The 17,672-nt window shown below is 35.6% G+C and overlaps 1 protein-coding gene across 5 annotated transcripts in view; it reads right to left on the reverse strand.

Annotated features, from left to right (window-relative positions):
* Window positions 1-17,672, reverse strand: part of LOC103719926 (P-loop containing nucleoside triphosphate hydrolases superfamily protein) — a 47,063-nt gene that overhangs the window by 16,884 nt on the left and 12,507 nt on the right. For 3 of the 5 annotated variants that reach the window (XM_008809410.5, XM_039119548.3, XM_088714385.2), the window contains exons 15-22: window positions 12,467-12,624; window positions 10,129-10,239; window positions 5,410-5,478; window positions 5,162-5,305; window positions 4,939-5,013; window positions 4,680-4,856; window positions 4,507-4,592; window positions 429-483 (exon numbers count right to left, since the gene is read on the reverse strand). In XM_008809410.5, coding sequence (XP_008807632.1) covers window positions 429-483; window positions 4,507-4,592; window positions 4,680-4,856; window positions 4,939-5,013; window positions 5,162-5,305; window positions 5,410-5,478; window positions 10,129-10,239; window positions 12,467-12,624 — 875 coding nt within the window. The remainder of the gene's footprint in view (window positions 1-428; window positions 484-4,506; window positions 4,593-4,679; window positions 4,857-4,938; window positions 5,014-5,161; window positions 5,306-5,409; window positions 5,479-10,128; window positions 10,240-12,466; window positions 12,625-17,672) is intronic. The other 2 variants (XM_088714386.2, XM_088714387.2) reach the window with 1 other exon arrangement.

Genomic DNA, 17,672 nt, shown 5'->3' on the forward strand with positions numbered 1-17,672 from the left:
AGGCTTCATTAGATAATAATGCAAAGTAATTTGCAAAATAAAGGCAATAATTAAAAGATCCCCTTGTAGGATGAATTAATAATGTTTTGAAAAGCTACAGGGTTGGTTCCAAAAATAACAAAACACCAGGTATTTGTTTGTGTAATCCATGGATTTTCAACATAAAATCAATGATGATAGCGAATGAAAACTATAGATTAGTTTATTAAGCCCAAAAAATATTTTTTTGAAGGTAATCAAAGATGTCAAACAGAATCTTCAGATAGTTGCAGACCTACCTGAATTAAATATGTACCAGATGGACATATCAATTTTAACAAACCAAAGACCGATGAATTTAAAATAATTGATTAGCACGTCATATTAAATGGGTAAATAAATGCATAAATGGGATATGATGGAGATATAAAATAAGGAAAAATGCTTGCCTTTTTATCTTGGTAAATTAATGCAGAAGCTTCAATATATGCAACTGCTTGATAACTGGTACAACAAAATGAAAGAAAGATAGCAGAACATGAGTACAAGCAAGTGAAGAACTTGATATAGATGAGACCCATATATAGCCACAAGAAAGAAAAACCAAGGAAAACTACTGCAAGCCCAACTAACAAGGTAAATGATCGATACATTGATGAAGTTTGCTCATCTAGGAGTTAGTTAACTTTTGTAGAGCTGTATTTGCATCTCCTAGGATTATTATATCCCAATAGTAAAATCCAGTTAAAATTCTAGTAAATAAAGCTAAAGGTAAAGCTAGGCAACACCTGCATGTTAAAACTAATAAATAAACATTATATATTAAAATAAGATATAACCGAGTAAAATATCTACAGAAGAAAATACCATTCAAATTTCATACATCAAACATAAATGGTCATATTTCAAAACATCAATACAATAATCATAGATCTATATTTTCAAAATATTTAATGGCCTTTGCAGTCTCACATGCTAATGTTTGAGTTACTTCACATGCATGCACGCAAACGTAAAGGTCCAAATGCTCAGTTTGATCTCAGTTTTAGCCAGGTTTGTGAAGTTTCAATTTCAGAAGTTCCACTCTGAGTTTTAGAGTTTCAGATAAAAAATCAAGAAACAATGTATCTAATGCGTCATTCCATGCCAATACTAGCATGCTTGGAAAAATTCACAAGCACAACAACATATTGGCACACAACTGGTACCTTGTTGGTGCTACACATGACAACAAGATGCATATTATGCTGCTAATGCCACACCACCATGCTAATCGGCACTTGGATCCAGGATCATTAGACCTTTGAAGTAGGGTAAAATGGATTTGCGAATATAGAGTCCCTTCGGGGCTACCTAAACATTTAATGGATTTTTGGAATAAAAAACTACTCGTAGCCATCTTGTGTTGTTGGAAAGCTTGTAGGAAATAGGCAGAAAGATACGAACTTAAACAAGTCTTTCAAACAATCAAGATATATTTTTTAATTAAATCACCTAAGCAATTAAACAGTCTATATTTCAGCATTTTGAATAGAAAAGCCTGTGATATAGTCTGATATTGTCAATAAAGCTCATTGATGTCTGTACATATAATATCCCACAGCCGTGTCAATTTTCATATTGTATGATATGTCATAATAAATACGTTGTTGGCCCATTTCTTTGTAACTTAAGGTTATGAAGTCAAGTGGTTAATTAACATGGTTTCAAAGCCGAGGTTGTCAAAGATTGTGGAACCAAATTCCTTCCAAGTCAATCTTTTATCGCAATATCTCATCTCATCTCAACTTGTTTATTTGATGCAGCATAGGGTGAAGCCAACAGGTACTTCAATCCAGTTTACTTCTATCTGCATGTTAATCTTCAAAGTCCAACCTCATCAATCAAATCACCCTTTTCCCTTTCCCGCTGCATCATTATCCCTCCATGTGAATAGTCTAGGCAGCATGTAAAGGGGCTCATTTCCTAACAACTTAAGCTTTTGGAATCAAGAGGTTTGTTAACATAATGTGATAATTAAATTGGACTAAAAAGGAGAATACATATCCGATGTATTTTATTGTAAGGAGTTCCTTTTCTCACATATCACGAGTCAGGAGTCTCCTTAAATTATTGTCCACACTAAGGGAAAGAAGAATATGGCACCAAAGACATGGCTCTCAGTGAATCAACGAACCTATTTGGAGATCTAGGTATAGGTATCAATTCTACATGTACTCCTATTATTAATGATGATTTATCCACTGCTCTTCCAAAACAAAAGAGAACTTGTATCTCTCATCCCATTGGTAGCTTTGTTTCATTTGGCTTAGTTTCTCCTATGCACAAGTCCTTTTCTCTTGCACTCTCTTCTAAATCTATTGAGGACTTCTTAAGAAGTACTCTTACATCCTAACTAGAAAAAGGATATGGTGGATGAAATATAAGCACTACAAGAAAAAAGAAAAAAACATGGCATTATGTGTCTTTCCCCAAGGGAAAACCTACCACTATATGTCACTGTGTATATAATCAACTATACATGATGATTCTGTTGAGAGTTACAAAGCATGCTAGTAACCAAGGGCCATATCCAGACCTATGGAGTAAAATGATTTAAAATTTTGTATCAAGTACTAAAGCTCAACTCTGTTTGATTGGTGATCTGAATACCTATTAATATTACATGTTCCATGCTTCAGCTTGATATGAAGAGTGCTTTCTTACATGGAGACCCATGCAAAAAGGTTTATATGGATCCAACCTTGGTTTTTCTCCATGTAAAGGTTCAGTATTTGTGTGTGAAGCAAAGAATCAATTTATTTAAAATGATTTCCGCATGCCTAGCATAACAAGTTCAATCATGCTCTATTTGCTTTTGGTTTTAGAAGTCAAGCTGATCGCTCCCTCTCAAAAAGACATCTTGAGGTAAAATTTTCCTTATATTTTAAGGACATTGTTACAGGGGATTACCCACCACTAACAGAGAGAATTTTTGCAGTACTTGTTGCAGAAGAGTTTTAAGAACAAAGATTTAGGATAGATTCATTGTTTTTTTGGGAAATTTAAGTTGCCCATTCTAGGAATGAGGAGGCTCATTTACATAGAAAGTTTGCAACTAACAGGTACAAACATTTACAGACTCCTAAATGATACATTTTGAACTTCTTGCCTGTAAACATTTACAAACACTTACAGGTGAAACTAACAAATGTATGTTGTCCATTGGAGCACCATAATTGTGTATATATGTATCGTATGCTAGTAGAATGATTGATATTCTTGATAATTACTGGATATCAATCATGCAGGTGTGATTAGCCAAGTTATTCATAGTCCTCGTCTTGAGGTAATGTATCATATTTTGATGTATCTCAAAAGGCACTTGTTAAGCGATATCGTGCTGTGCAAGAGCGGACATAAAAGTTTCGAGATACTAAGATGCTGACTGGGCTGGTTCTCCCCAATGATAGGTCAGACTCTAGATATTGTACATTTGTTCTGGGGGCAGGTGGATGGGATTTGGTTACTTGGAAAAACAGGAAATAGTCTATGGTATCAAGATCAAGAAAGAAGCAGAGTACAGAGCTCTTGCTCCAGCTTAATTTGAGTTGCTATGGCTTTGCATTATATTGAGTGAGATTAGGATCTTCATTTCCGTACCTATTCCCTTTTTGTACAACCACCATCAAGTTTTCCATACGAGAATGAAACAGATCAAAGTTCAAATCAGCACATTCTCAAAAGGGAGTAATGCTTCTTCAAGGAGTTCATCATCAATCTCAAGGATTCAGGACTTCTAAACTGCAGGCCTGCAGATACTCATATAAATATTAACATGATGTTGTTTGTTGATCAAGGAGAGCCACTTACAGTCTAGACAATGATTGGACAATCTTTTGATAGCTCATCTAACCAACCATCAAAAGTCTAGACAAAACCAATGCTGTGCGATATCAATCATTTTATGGGAAATCCTTAAGATCCTCATAAAGAAATTATGCATAGGACTTTGTTTGACAAAGGAGTCAGGGTAATCTTGCTACTTTGAAAAGAAGTGTTTGCAAGATCTAGGGATGAAGCTGAATATCAGCTGAGTATCAGACCTTTTTCTTAACAAGCTGGCCAAACTCCTAATATGATAAAATTGCATCACACAATTAGGAACTAAGACTCTGTAACAGCCCCTTCCTCTCCTGCACATCCATCTGCCCTCTTTTCTTTCTCTATTCTCTTCTACACTTCCAGTTTCTTTCCCTTCTTTTCTTCCTTTTCTTCTTTGGTTTCTACTTTCTATCTGATATTGCAATAGTATCAAGAAATGTAACACTGTTTGAGAGAAGAAGATTTGGTTAAATGAATTAAATTAGAGAAATGAGGTTGAAGAATAAGAAGCAAAAGAATAAAGCATCAAATTGTGATGTCATGCTATATAGACTAGCATAATAGAGAAAGGGAAGGGAGAAATGAGAGAAAAGTTTAGAGAGAGAGAGAGATGGGAGAAAACACTGGCAGAATGGATAACCCAGCAGAACTTATAAAACTTACCCAAGTTTAAGAAGACCTGCAACAGTAGTAACACTGATATCAAAATCCACTTTTGGTTGTATAATAAAGTTTCCTTCCCTTATTGGCTGAAGCATGGAGACAAGAAATCCAGGTTAGGGTCTTGCATGCAAGTAGCAGGCACCACATAACAAGATATAATTTTGTCTACTGACCTCTCGTATCAACAATGCAAATCTTCCTTCACAAATTCTAACACGTATGCATTCACTTTCTGCTACCTGCCCATTCGAAAATGCTCCAGGGAGCCCTAAATATATATCAATGAAATTCTGCACAGAGCTGCAAACTTTGCCAGGGTCGAGTAACTTCAATATATCTTGGTATGTCACCTAATATATGCCAAACAAGTTGAGAATAATAAGCACATGGTGCAAAATTTATGAATACAAAAGCAATATTCTGATAACTCACCTGCTTATTGCTTTTCAGTACAAATAGTGAACTTTCGGGAGAAAGTACAGGATCAAAATCATTTCGAATTTTGAGCTGCAAGCAGAAACTATAAAATTAACCTCTTTTACACTGTTTTCTGAAGATAAAATAGAGAATAAAAAACTACAAGTTGCAGAGAAATTGGAATTATTACAAGAGCTAGAATTGATGTGACAAGTCAAAAAAGTTCTGTTGTACTAACATGTGCATGTACAAGATGTGGTTCAATATGCTGCTGAAACATAGGAAATACTGTTGTCATAACTTCATTCTGAGATATAGAACAGCCAACACGACTCTTGTCCCTTTGAACTCTTGCAATAAGATGTGAATGTACTCCACCCACCTTACATTAACACAAAAAGAAAGAGATGAATACTTGTTATTAAAAAAGCATATTAAAAAGAGATTTTAAAGAAGACTAAGACATGGAGATCCAGGAAATCTTACAACAGCAATCCATAAGTCGAGTGATTTCCGTATATCAGGGTGCAATGCATATACCCCTTCAAAAATCACCTGGTAAGTTGCAGTAATCAAAAGTAATCAAAGCACTTACATTATCAAAAGAAAAAGAAACCAGTATCATTTAGTGCAGAATGTATGCATGACTTCTTGGCCAGAGTACACAGAACTATACTGTGGTATTATACTCTCTAATACGTAATTTTGCAGGGGTTTGAAATATAGCATCAATGATTTCTTGGGGTTAACTAGTGGAGTAATAGGAAACTAAATTACCATGTGATCATTGTAATTGCATCATAGCAATAAAAAAGGGAGTTATCTTGGTATAATGGTCTGCAATATTCTTGAGGTTTCCAAAACAATACCATCCATAAGGGATCCTATGAAAAATTTTGATAAGGTTATGGAAAAAAGAATGTATCATAGAAGATTCCAGAAGAATACTATCTGATAAAGATACATGTTGTTTGTTGGAATGTGAGTGACAACAAAGATGATCATGACCAATAACTATTTATCATTTACAAAAATGAACTTTATAAGTTAGTTATTAGCTCAATTGTTCTTCTAGAGTGCTAGGTACAGCATTTCATAAGTCTTCTTTAGGATCAAAATACAATCTTAATTTCAATGAGGATTTTTAATAGTAATAATAGGGAAAAATAGTACAAGGTAGGGGTATAGATTGGGTCAGGCTCAACCTGAACCAGCCCACCCAACCCACTCATTATGTAGGGTTGGGTTGAGCTTTTATTAATTTGGGTCCTACCTGGAGTGAAAAACTCCAACCTGACCTTAAATTGGGTTTGGTTAGGATTGAGCTATAATCCAAGCCAAACTCAAACTGACCCGACTCAACCTAACCCAGTCCAATATATAAATAAATCAATAATTCATATTTATGGTTTTTATTAGTTACATGTTTTATATAGTTATGTCTTTGGTCTTGTTAAATTATGTGTACGTGTGCCATCAAAATTGATGAATGGTTAAGGCCTCAACCCAATCTAATTAACGTAGCCCAACACGACCCAACCCAACCAGAATTTAGCTTAAGATAGGGTGTGATCAGATTGGCTGGATTTTTGGGTTGGGTAAGGGTTTGCCCTCAATCTGACCCAATCTGCTCAAGTTCCAGCTATAGTACAACAGGCGACAGATAGTGAACTTCAAGAAAGCATTAGCTTTAGATACCTTGCATGAAAGTTGAACTGATATTTGAAGATGACAAATATTAAATTATGAAATGCATTATAATTAAGACTTTCCTTTTAATTTCATATCTAAGAAACTATGATAATTGGTTGGACAGATTCTAATGTCAACCAGCAAGAGGGACAACATTATCAAAAACCTGAATCATAAAACCTGGTTTCCAGTATCTACAAAAGTCAAATGATCTAAAATGTTTTTCACCATAAACTTAATGTATTTATGTGAAGTTCAAAGCTCACATTTAATACGGAATACACCTTCTTGAAATTTATGCTTTATTTATTTTATTTATTTTATTTGGAAAATAATTATCCTTTGGTTATGGACAATTAGAGCTGGTAATTTATGACCCACCCCGCAAACAACCGACTTTAAGCAGGTCCGGATTTGACATAAATGGGTTTGGGTCATAAGTAGATCAACCCATATAGACCCGTTTATCAAACAAGTCGGGTTCAAGTTTAGACCTTTAAACCGTTTAACTTATTTTGACCCATTTAATAATTGGGTCGGGTCATGATCTGATCCATTTAACCCATCTAAGACATGTTTAACCCGTTTAAACCTACTTAACCATTTCTATTCTATTTAACTCGACCCACTTAAAGTGTTTAACCCATTTAAGTCCATTAATCTGTAAAAAACCAACTTAACCCATTTAATTTGATTTGATCCACTTAGTAAATGGGTTATGTAGGTTAGGTTAGGTTATTTGTTTAATAAACAAGTCATATTCATATCTAAATTTTTGACCTATTTAATAAACAGGTCGAGTTCGGGTTGACAAACTTTTGACCCGACCCAACTAGATTGCTACTCCTATCTGCAATCACCACCATATTTGGGTAAAAGAGATTTATGTATTTATTTATATCAAGGTTCTCCATATAGGAAACTACTGGCTAGAATAGGGAAATAACAGTACTAGGAGAGAACTAATAGCTAGTACACTGCACATACTGAGCATCAGTACCAAGGGATGTACCATATGGACACTAAGCATGGCATGTATCAGTTGGGTTTCGAATCAATACAGGTAACAAAACCGGAATGTAAAACCTTGCCAAGCTTCGTAAAGTAGGGGCCTCACGGACTCATACAATATATGTATATATATATATGTATAAATATGTATATATATATGTATGTGTATATGTATATGTATGTATCATACAATATATGTATATATATATGTATAAATATGTATATATATGTATGTGCATATGTATATGTATGTAAATGTATATATTTATGTATATGTATAAATATTTGTATATATGTATGCACGTATTAGATGATACCAATCTATGCAGCATAATACAACATCATGTGTGATGCTTTTTGGTATTTTCATGAACATAATTTTATTCTAATCAGGTCTTTTTGGTGTTGTCAACATGACGTAATGTGCCTACATGTAAACTGTAACAGTAACAACCAAGCATATACAAAAAGATTGGAAGTAGTTGACGACATGGTTACATATATCAAACAATATTGGGATTAAAAAAATCTCTTATCATCATAATGTTACTACCAAGATAGCCAATATTTGGCCAAAAATAATAAGTTCTACTAGTGTAACTTTGTATATAGATTAGTTTATGCCTTAAGTTCTTGTTGATTAAGTCCTAGAGCCAGCATAGGAATATAGAGTTCAACTTCCAAATTTGTAAGGTCATCTAATATTTAGAGTAGAACTAATGAGTCAACGCATATGATAAAAACTGAGCAGCATATTGAGAAGTTCATGCCACATGTACACAGTATTCTATGGAATATGTTACAACTCAAAGAAGAGGAAGGATGGGTAGTTGGTTCTTGTATGCAGTACTAGCGCTATAAGCCATTATAATTGTTATTGCACTAAGTACTAACAATAAGACCTTCCAGAGAACACTGAGATTATTGGTGAAGCATACATTTGCTTATGTCATTTAAGAAGTACTGAGTAGATGTACTGATGATCCAAGCAAAGTAACATATAGTTTTGATATGCTTGGTTCACTTTTTCAACACTAAATTGTTAAGGAAAAAATTTTAATATCCTGGTTCTCATTATATCTCCAAGAAAAGGAGATACTACAAGGTAGAAGGAACAGCAACCACTTCAGAATTGAATTAGTGCAACTACAGTCTTACTTAATGATTGGTGGAGTGTTGAAGGCTTGCAAACTTGTTTGTCATCCGGAAACCCATTCAAGGTATGACCTTCTTAAGTAAGCAACAATGTCATGTAATCTAGAAATGCTGCTGACATTACAGGTCCATCTCGGAAAAGAGAATGCATGGTATGATTTAATTTCCAGGAAAAAAAGATATTTTGTTTTAATGAGATGAAACCAATTGTCATAGGAGCAATAACACCCTTCCTGATTAATCTTATCATTTGTTTCTAAGAATGATCATGGAATATTAAATATCACTTCAGAATTCAGGATCATTTGCCACTGAAGAAACTAAGAAATCAATAGTAATGTAGTATACATTATGCATGCGGAATGAGAATAAATAGAGTGGTCCAAGGGACCTGATGTGTCTAACCCTACTTTTGAACTTTTATATGTATTAATACTTTAATAGAGCACTCATTTTTTATGACAAATTTGCAGTTTCACATTTATTTCAAGCATATTAAATATTTCCTAATAATAAATTTATAGTGTTTATCTCACACCTCATGAAAGTAACATTTTTATGCTTATAGTATATTTAACTTGGAAATGTTTAGTATTGGTTCTGTTCTTTCAGAAGAGCTTTTATGAAGCTGAAACGCTTTTCACTTGCTTGGTATTTGGCACTGCATAGCTGGAAGTACATTTTAAGTCTATTTGGTTTCAGTAGGGTTGGATCTAACTATGATAACTTCAACTTCTTTGAGATTGATTTAGATAAGGAAGATCAAGTTGACCTCCACAATCATATTCTGAGTTTGTGTTGCATCCACAATGAAGTAACTTAATTGAAGTTTACCAAATCCATTTGCATTTTCAATATGTCTTCTCTTAAGTGAGGCAAAAAACATTATTTTAATATAAGCATAAGGAAAAAGCTAAAAGCAAGTTTTTTAGCTCCTCCTATAAGCAGCTTTCTAGCTTACATTAGATGCATTTTTTACTGAGCATTACCAAACACCATTCTTACAGAAAGTGCTTTAACAAAAAAGGTCATAAAAGAGCTTTATTTAAGCAACACCAAAAATACCACGGTAAAATCTGAAAGGCAATACTAATGGTACAGATTCAGTTCAACCACTCTGTAAATAGATATATTAGACACTGATCAGGAGTATGACAATTACAGGTTTTACAACCATTTTCTAAGGGATAACAAATATTTTTTTCAATCAAGTTTTACCAGTAATAATGCAGCTTTAATACACTATATGGATGCATATATTTGTGTCTATATACATAACGTGCATAAAGGTATGAATATATATGTACATACAATACAAAACATTGCCTTATAAATAATGAGACTTACCACCCCACAGTCCTCAGAAACTTGAAGCTCCTTGAATCCATTTCGACTGCAATTCTCAAAATCAAAGCAAGGAACTTTTGCCTTATGACAGTTTCTCAAGTCATTAATATTCTGCAATTAATTATAACAGGTTTAAATTTCTACTTTCAAGGAAGAAGAACATCTTCCATTAACAACTAAGGGGCAAGGTTCGAAAGCAACAGCTTCATATGTAATGCAAAATGAACTAAGTAATGAGGATAGTTCTCAAAGCATGGAATGTACATATTCAGTTGGTCACATGAGCTTATGCACACAGTGCATGCATAGGTTAAGCATGATATTTAACCTTAGATATGACAACCATGGATGAGTTTCTGTTTCAACACATTATAAAAAGAACCAAGAGATCGTATCATGAAAACCAAGTGACAAAATCTGTAATTATATAAAATGGTTATATAAAATAGAAAACAAAGGAAGTTTCAAGATTTAGAAAGTTAAATTGCTATATCAATGAAAAAAAAATCAAAAAATTAAGCAGGTTCCTTCTCAAGTGGCAACTAATGAGGTTAAATAAAGGTTCTACTAAGATTCTCTCCCTGTAACATGCCATAATCTGGCGCCATTTGCAGTTCCAAAATTATACGGAACTCGAGATACATCACTTAAGCTCAAGCTTCGCCATCTTGGTACTGGACCCCATACCAGAGCCACATTAGCACAGTGTCGGTATGATACGGTATGAAATTTTTTTGCATACCAAATATCGGTACGCCACCCATACCAGGTACCCTTATCGAATCGGTATGGTACACCCCATACCGCCCGATTTGGGTCGGTACGGCGTACCTTGCTTAAGCTATTATCTAACAACTAAAGGACACCTTTATATAGTCATCTTCTCTAACAAGCTTGTTAAGTAGCGGACTTTATTTAGCCTTGCTAGAAAACACATTGACTAGACGTCAGTCAGCCATTATATTCAATACTTGAAGTTTTTGCTTTTTTTTTTGTGATAACCTTCTATCATAAGAAAACAATATTACAAGGGGTATTTTGGTTAATATATTTCAATCTAAGATCACCGCACTGGTGTGATTTTGGAAACCCATCCATCCAATCATCGGGCTGAAAGGTGATTTGAGAAGTGGGGGTAATCCGAGATCGCTACCACGTAGGATTACTAGGATGCGACCAAACACAGTAATTTCATCATCTCTATCCAGATCACCCTTGATCCTAGGGTCATCACCCCATACCAAATGCCTCAAGTTTTTTGCACAAAAATATGAATGAGACCCATATTAACACGCTGAAAATGGTGCAGGCATCAGATAAATGCATCACATGGAAGCATATTTAGAGGAAAAAAGATGACATATGTTATAAAAGGACATCATCAGCATTAAGTATTTTCCTACCAAAATAGGGTCTGCTAACGAGCAACAAGAATGCTAGAAGGCTCCGCAGGAATATGTAAACTCGACAACCAGCTATTAAACTGGTGTTGAGTTCCTGGCTATGACAACACTAGGCAAATGAGGGGCCTTGAAACATAGGTCAGTTCACTTCTGTATGACCTTCACATACAAACTTCATTTCTGCAAAGAATACCTCATGTTCCTAGCAAACTTTTGCAAATGCTATCAATTTCAGGAAACAAACTAATAAGCTTCACGAAAGAGTAGATCAGTGACATGGGAAACATCCAGTGAGTATGCTCACCAAGAGCCTGGATGAAACACGTTCTTACTAATATATGGTCACCACCAATTTGTAGTCATCTGTCATCCTTCTAAAAGTAAACTTCCCAAGTACCTCCTTTTGTGAGGCTCTGGTTCCTTCACTTCTCCAAGTACCCAAAATACACCTAAAACATTACATCTGTGCATGCTTTTTCGTACTCATGACTTTATGTGCTGATCCCAGTACCCCACAGTGTGGACTCACCACCCTTTCTCAAACATGCATTATGCAGGTCCAAATCTAGTTATATGAAAAATCACATCCCATCTATTTCAGGTCTGCTTGTAGTTTGCTCCAACATCTACTCCAACCCAAGGGCAAATTTCAAAAGACATTTGAATCATGATATATGAAAGTTTCAATTAAAATGTGATAAAAGTGCAGAAGATAACATAACATATATTAGACTTGGCCCTCAGAAACATTATTGAACATTTTAAACCATTAACATTGAAAGAATGATCATTTAATAGATCATGAGATTCTAATTTAGGCAAATCTTACACCCTCCATGAAAATTTCTCCTACATTATAAGATATTAAACAAGAAATGAAGTCCAAAAGCAAGCATCGCTTTTCAGAAGTACATGTCACAGCAATGGTATAATACCTTCGACAGCAAGGATAAATCCAAGGAGTTAAACTCATCATACTTAAAGTCCTTCACTTGTTCACACTTGTAGTAACTTTCTAAAGAGATTACTTCACAGCCAACTATATTTGCCATTTTTTGAGCCAGGCTTGTTTTGCCCGATCCACTTGGACCTCCTATGAATTACAACCATAACAAAATAAGTCAATATCAAGAGTTAAGACTTAATCAAGAAATGCAATTCGACCCAGGATTAATTACAGAAATGGATTAGCATAAATGTGATACAAAATGACATTAAAAAAGAAAAAGAAGAGAAACATGGGGGAGATCAAAGCCTCCACTTACTTGGGCACTCACATCATTAAACTAAAAAAATAAAATTGAATGACACACCCTACATGATTAATTTATCATCGTATAATTCATGCACCCTATACAAGCTAGTGAAGCCATAAACTAAAAAAGAACAACAACATATAGAACTTGAACATATAGAATTGCATAATAATTAAATGTTAAATATGAAAATATTAATAGCACTTCATGTTTGATCTTATGTTTAGATATGGAAAATAAAGCCTTGGATGTGAAATAATCTTAGCCAGCAGATAGTCTGCCGCATCTGGAGAACAGTTTCTTGGCTCAACCTTAGATTAAGAAAGCAAACTGGAGAAAGAAAAACAGTTTAATTCATTTCATGATCTTAAAATTACTGTCACAGAAAGCCCTTTTAAAAGGCCTAAAAACACTTGCAAATTTTTCCTAAAGTACTAATGAGGGTGATCTTCCCTACTGTTTTTATCAGAAAGAGAAGAAAGAAAAGAGAAGAAAAGAAACAGATAAAAACAGACACCTCCATTGTTCTCATAGTTGAAGGGAAGAAGGGAAACATATAGGGAATTGGCCCACCCATGCTGCCCAAAATAATCGTTGGCTGCTCCCTATAAATGAGGTATCTTGAAATATACCTTTCTTTTCTCAAATTTGAAGCTCCTTTTCTCTCATTTTTTTAAGAATGGGTGAGCCTAATGTAATTGATCAACCACTTATTCTCTATAAATTGTAGGCCCAAGAAAGAAATTCCAGCTGTACAACTTAAGCCAATGCGTGTACATTCAGCTTGAAACAATATTTGGATCAAGGCCTACCACATAAGATCTAGTTTGAACCCTCCAGCTAAGCAAACTTTAGCATATAAGCCCCCGATACATGCTAAAACTTGACTTTCGACACCCCACAGCTCTGCCCAACCCACAAACTGAACAAAATACACCTAATCAACTGAAAATACGATTTTTCGGTCAGAATCCTGCCGCCCACCCACCACTTGGTGGTATGCATGTGATCCTCCTTGATTTCATCACCATCGCCTGTGATAATAAGGAATGAAAAATATTGCTTCAACTCATTAACTCAATCTCTAACAACAATTTCCTTGTCACTGCATCTTCACTGAAGTGTATTTATTAGCCTTTGTAAAAAAAGATGCAAGCCTACTCAGGATGCTACTTTCTTCAAAAATATATGTTAGCCAAAAAGAACATGAGAAGCTATAGCGAGGATGACCTCACACCAAGCACACTTGCCTAAAAGGTGACCAACAAAGAAACATAAAAACAACGCGCACACACCATAACTATCTCCCCATTCCTAACCAAGGCTAAGCATATGTCTTGCCCCTCTGTCACTTTAATAATCAACTTCTGAAAGATCTTGCCTAAGACAAGGTTCATGGAACTCTCACCATCAATAGAGAATGCAAAGATTTTGTTCCACCACCAGTCATCTCTTATATTCAGATCTTCCTGCCTTTGTTTGACAGCACAGCAAAGTCTGTCCATTTATACCTGCACTAAAATGAGCAAGCAGGAACAATTTTTTGTCCTTGGTGTAGTAATGCTACTAATGTTGTTTATCCCTTCCTACAATAATAATAACATGATAAGGACATTAAGTCACAAGAAAGAACTAATTATGCAGCCTGAGATCCACCATCCTATGTGTCCAATGTGAGGGTATCATGTGGTCACATGGAAAGACCTAAAGGGTGTGCTATTCGTGTTTTCATATTGCTTTAGAAACAACACTACTTGTATGAGTTAATATGCAAAAATGCTTTGGCACGATTTTACACGTGCCATCATGTCCAGGTTCCTAATCTTGCTTATGAATACTTCATATGGTTTAATAGTAGAATACTTTTAATAAAGTTGTATCTAGAAACAAGGGGCATAGAGGAGTTTATTGCTTTTATATGGTTTTTTATATGAAAATGGCATCCAGTAACACATACTAGCAAGGTCCGCAATGTCGGTACCAAGTATCGTATCCGTAGCTTATTGGTTCGGCTCAGTATGGTACAGTACGGTACACTCCTGTACCAAAATAGCTCTCTAACTAATTTTCTCAATTTTTATCTTGGTACGCCTTGATGCAGGTTGGTACGCTTTCGTACGGGCCGGTATGCATCTCGGTACACCTCGGTACGGGGAGGTACGGAGAGGTACGGGGCTTGTATAGACTTGAAGTCAAATTTCGTATCCTGCTACAATACGGGGCATACGGGGAAGTACTGCAAACCATGCATAATGGTGTAATGACTTGTAAAAAGGAAAAACTCTATACTATACTTCCATATAGGAACCCATAAGGCCACCCACCTTAAACTTAAAAAAGGGCACCTAAGCAAGCTAGGCTACCATACTAGGTGTGCTAGAGTTTGTTCTTCTGCTCCCCTTGTTTAAGAAAGAAGAGAGACAGAGTAAGTCCTTGTAATACTTGGAGACCCATCTCATGACCACCATCATAGTGCCAGTCTATTACCATCATAGTTCCAGTCTATGACCTAGATTCAGCTTCGATCATCTATTACACTTGCACCGTTGCACGTATAAATATAGGATCTTTTCAATATTTAAGAATTTCTTCTTATGAAGTTGCATCGGAGCGTCCTACCAATGTCCATGTTAAAGTGTCAAGTGCAGATACTGTGTATTACACTGATCAATCCAGGTAACAAAGGTTCAATGCCTTCATACAATGTTGACTTCATCCAACCAGAGAGGCATAATATCAAATTGTTTCTGCGCCCTGCAATCTATGCACAGCATGTCCTCCATGATTTTACATTTATGGGGCATGCCATTAGCCGACATAATATATTTTTTCTACTACAAATATCAAAATTCCACTAATAACTTGCATGAGAGCCGTTTGTAAATCATTGCTTTTGATTTTAGGAACCATTGAAATTTGAAATAGCACTATTATTTTAATTTTTAGCCCTATCAACTTTGTAACTGGGGTTGATAGATATCCCAGAGACCAACAAATCTAGCAATATCTTGGCCTTAGAGCAAGCCAGATAATTGTCTACCATAAATCCAAGCTGCTATCAATGCCTAGGAATAAGGCCATGCATGGCTATTGTGTGCATGCACTTGCTTCATTGGTACACCACATAGGCCAAATCTAGGTATGCAAGTGGATCTAAGTGCATAATTGCATATTTTGTCTATAAGAGTGACGCATGAGCTTCAGATCTAGGCAAAAGCAACCTCGACCACCACACCCCAACTGATCTGAACTACCACGTCTAGATTTAGGAGTGCCTGTATAGGCACTTGTGGTAAATCAGGTTTGAACAAGCTCAAATTTTGTAGCGTCATCAAGTTTTCTGCTTTAGATTAGGCTTCCTCAAACATAAAGACATGCATACCTAACCAAGGCTAAGTAGTTAGTATAAAATATTTTATTATATTTTTGTTATTTCCTAATTTTTTCCTTGTTTAAAATCACCCAGAGAGGTACACTTCATACCTTCTGCCTCTCTCTCTCTCTCTATCACTATCTACATTTAGAGAGAGCCTTGCATCCTATCCCTCTAATAGTCTTTGGCTAGAGGGAAATGAAACCTTACACCTGGAGCGACACATTCATACACTAAGATGACGAGCTCACTAGACTTGGCTGACAACCAGGACTGCTACTTGCACTCTCTCTACTCAAACAAGATCTCTTCTTTTGGGAGTTCAATCTCACTAGTGTAGGGTCTTTGCACATACTAAGCATACTTAGCCTCGGAGCCTTACAAGATACTCGCCAGATGGAACCTGATGAGCTCCTCTACAGTGCAAATCTAGGGCTTGATCTATGCTGCTTGCAAAGGTGCAGACTCACTCCCTGCATCTCCTTGGGATCTAACCACCATACCTCCTTCCCCTCTCCAATCTAGTTGTGTGATCGGACAATCATAACCTACCTCATTTCCAATTCAATTTTGGGACCTCATTTTTATACATTCCTACTCCCCTATTAATCTAATTATAGAATCCAATCGTAAGATATGACCACCAAAATTTCTTCCCTCTCCTAATCAGATAAGAGACGTGAATGCATAAAATGAGAATGATTGCCCAACATCACTGTCATTCAACACCATAAAAATGAATGTTTACTTTTCTCTTAATCATTCTCTCATTTTCTCCTTTCATTATTTTTAACATTTGTCTTTCTTGCATTTATCCTAGTAAAGTTACAATTTGCTTTTCCTTTTTTTGTCTTGTAATTGCTCTTTTATGTTAGTATGTCACTATCTTACAATTTATCCAACGGAATTGGATTGACAGCAATCACTTGCATTAAACTTTTCTTAAATTGCAAAATTACCACTACATCCATCTTTGAAGTCAATCTTAAACATGGTGGAGTATTTTAAACATTTTGAACCTAAACAATCACTTTTCTACCATATATAATGACATATCAACAAGAAGGGCCTAACTGCACAATAAAGTAATTTACAAGGTATGCATAAAAATGTTAAACTTACCGTCATGATCTATCGTACCGCCCCGTATTGTACCATACCGAGAGAAAACGAGTATGAAATTCAACTTTGAGTCGGTACAAGCCCCGTACCGCCCTATACTGAGCGCTATCGAAGTGTGTATTGGCCCATACTGAAGGATCCCGACTTGTATCGAAGCGTACTAAGATAAAAATTGAGAAAAATGGTTTGAGGATTATTTCAGTACAAGATGTGTATTGTACCATACTGTATCGAATCGATAAAGTATGAACACCCAGTACCGAGATTGTGAACCTTGCTAAAACCATATTTCATAGTATGGTATGCTAAACCGGCCAGTACCGGCCGGCACAGCACATACCAGACCGCTCCGGTCCCTGACCACTTTGGTACTGCGGTGGAAAATGGTTT

Source organism: Phoenix dactylifera, chromosome 18, assembly GCF_051530095.1.
Source record: "Phoenix dactylifera cultivar Ajwa chromosome 18, Ajwa_hap1_PhDact_Kaust_v1.1, whole genome shotgun sequence".
Lineage (NCBI taxonomy): Eukaryota > Viridiplantae > Streptophyta > Magnoliopsida > Arecales > Arecaceae > Phoenix > Phoenix dactylifera.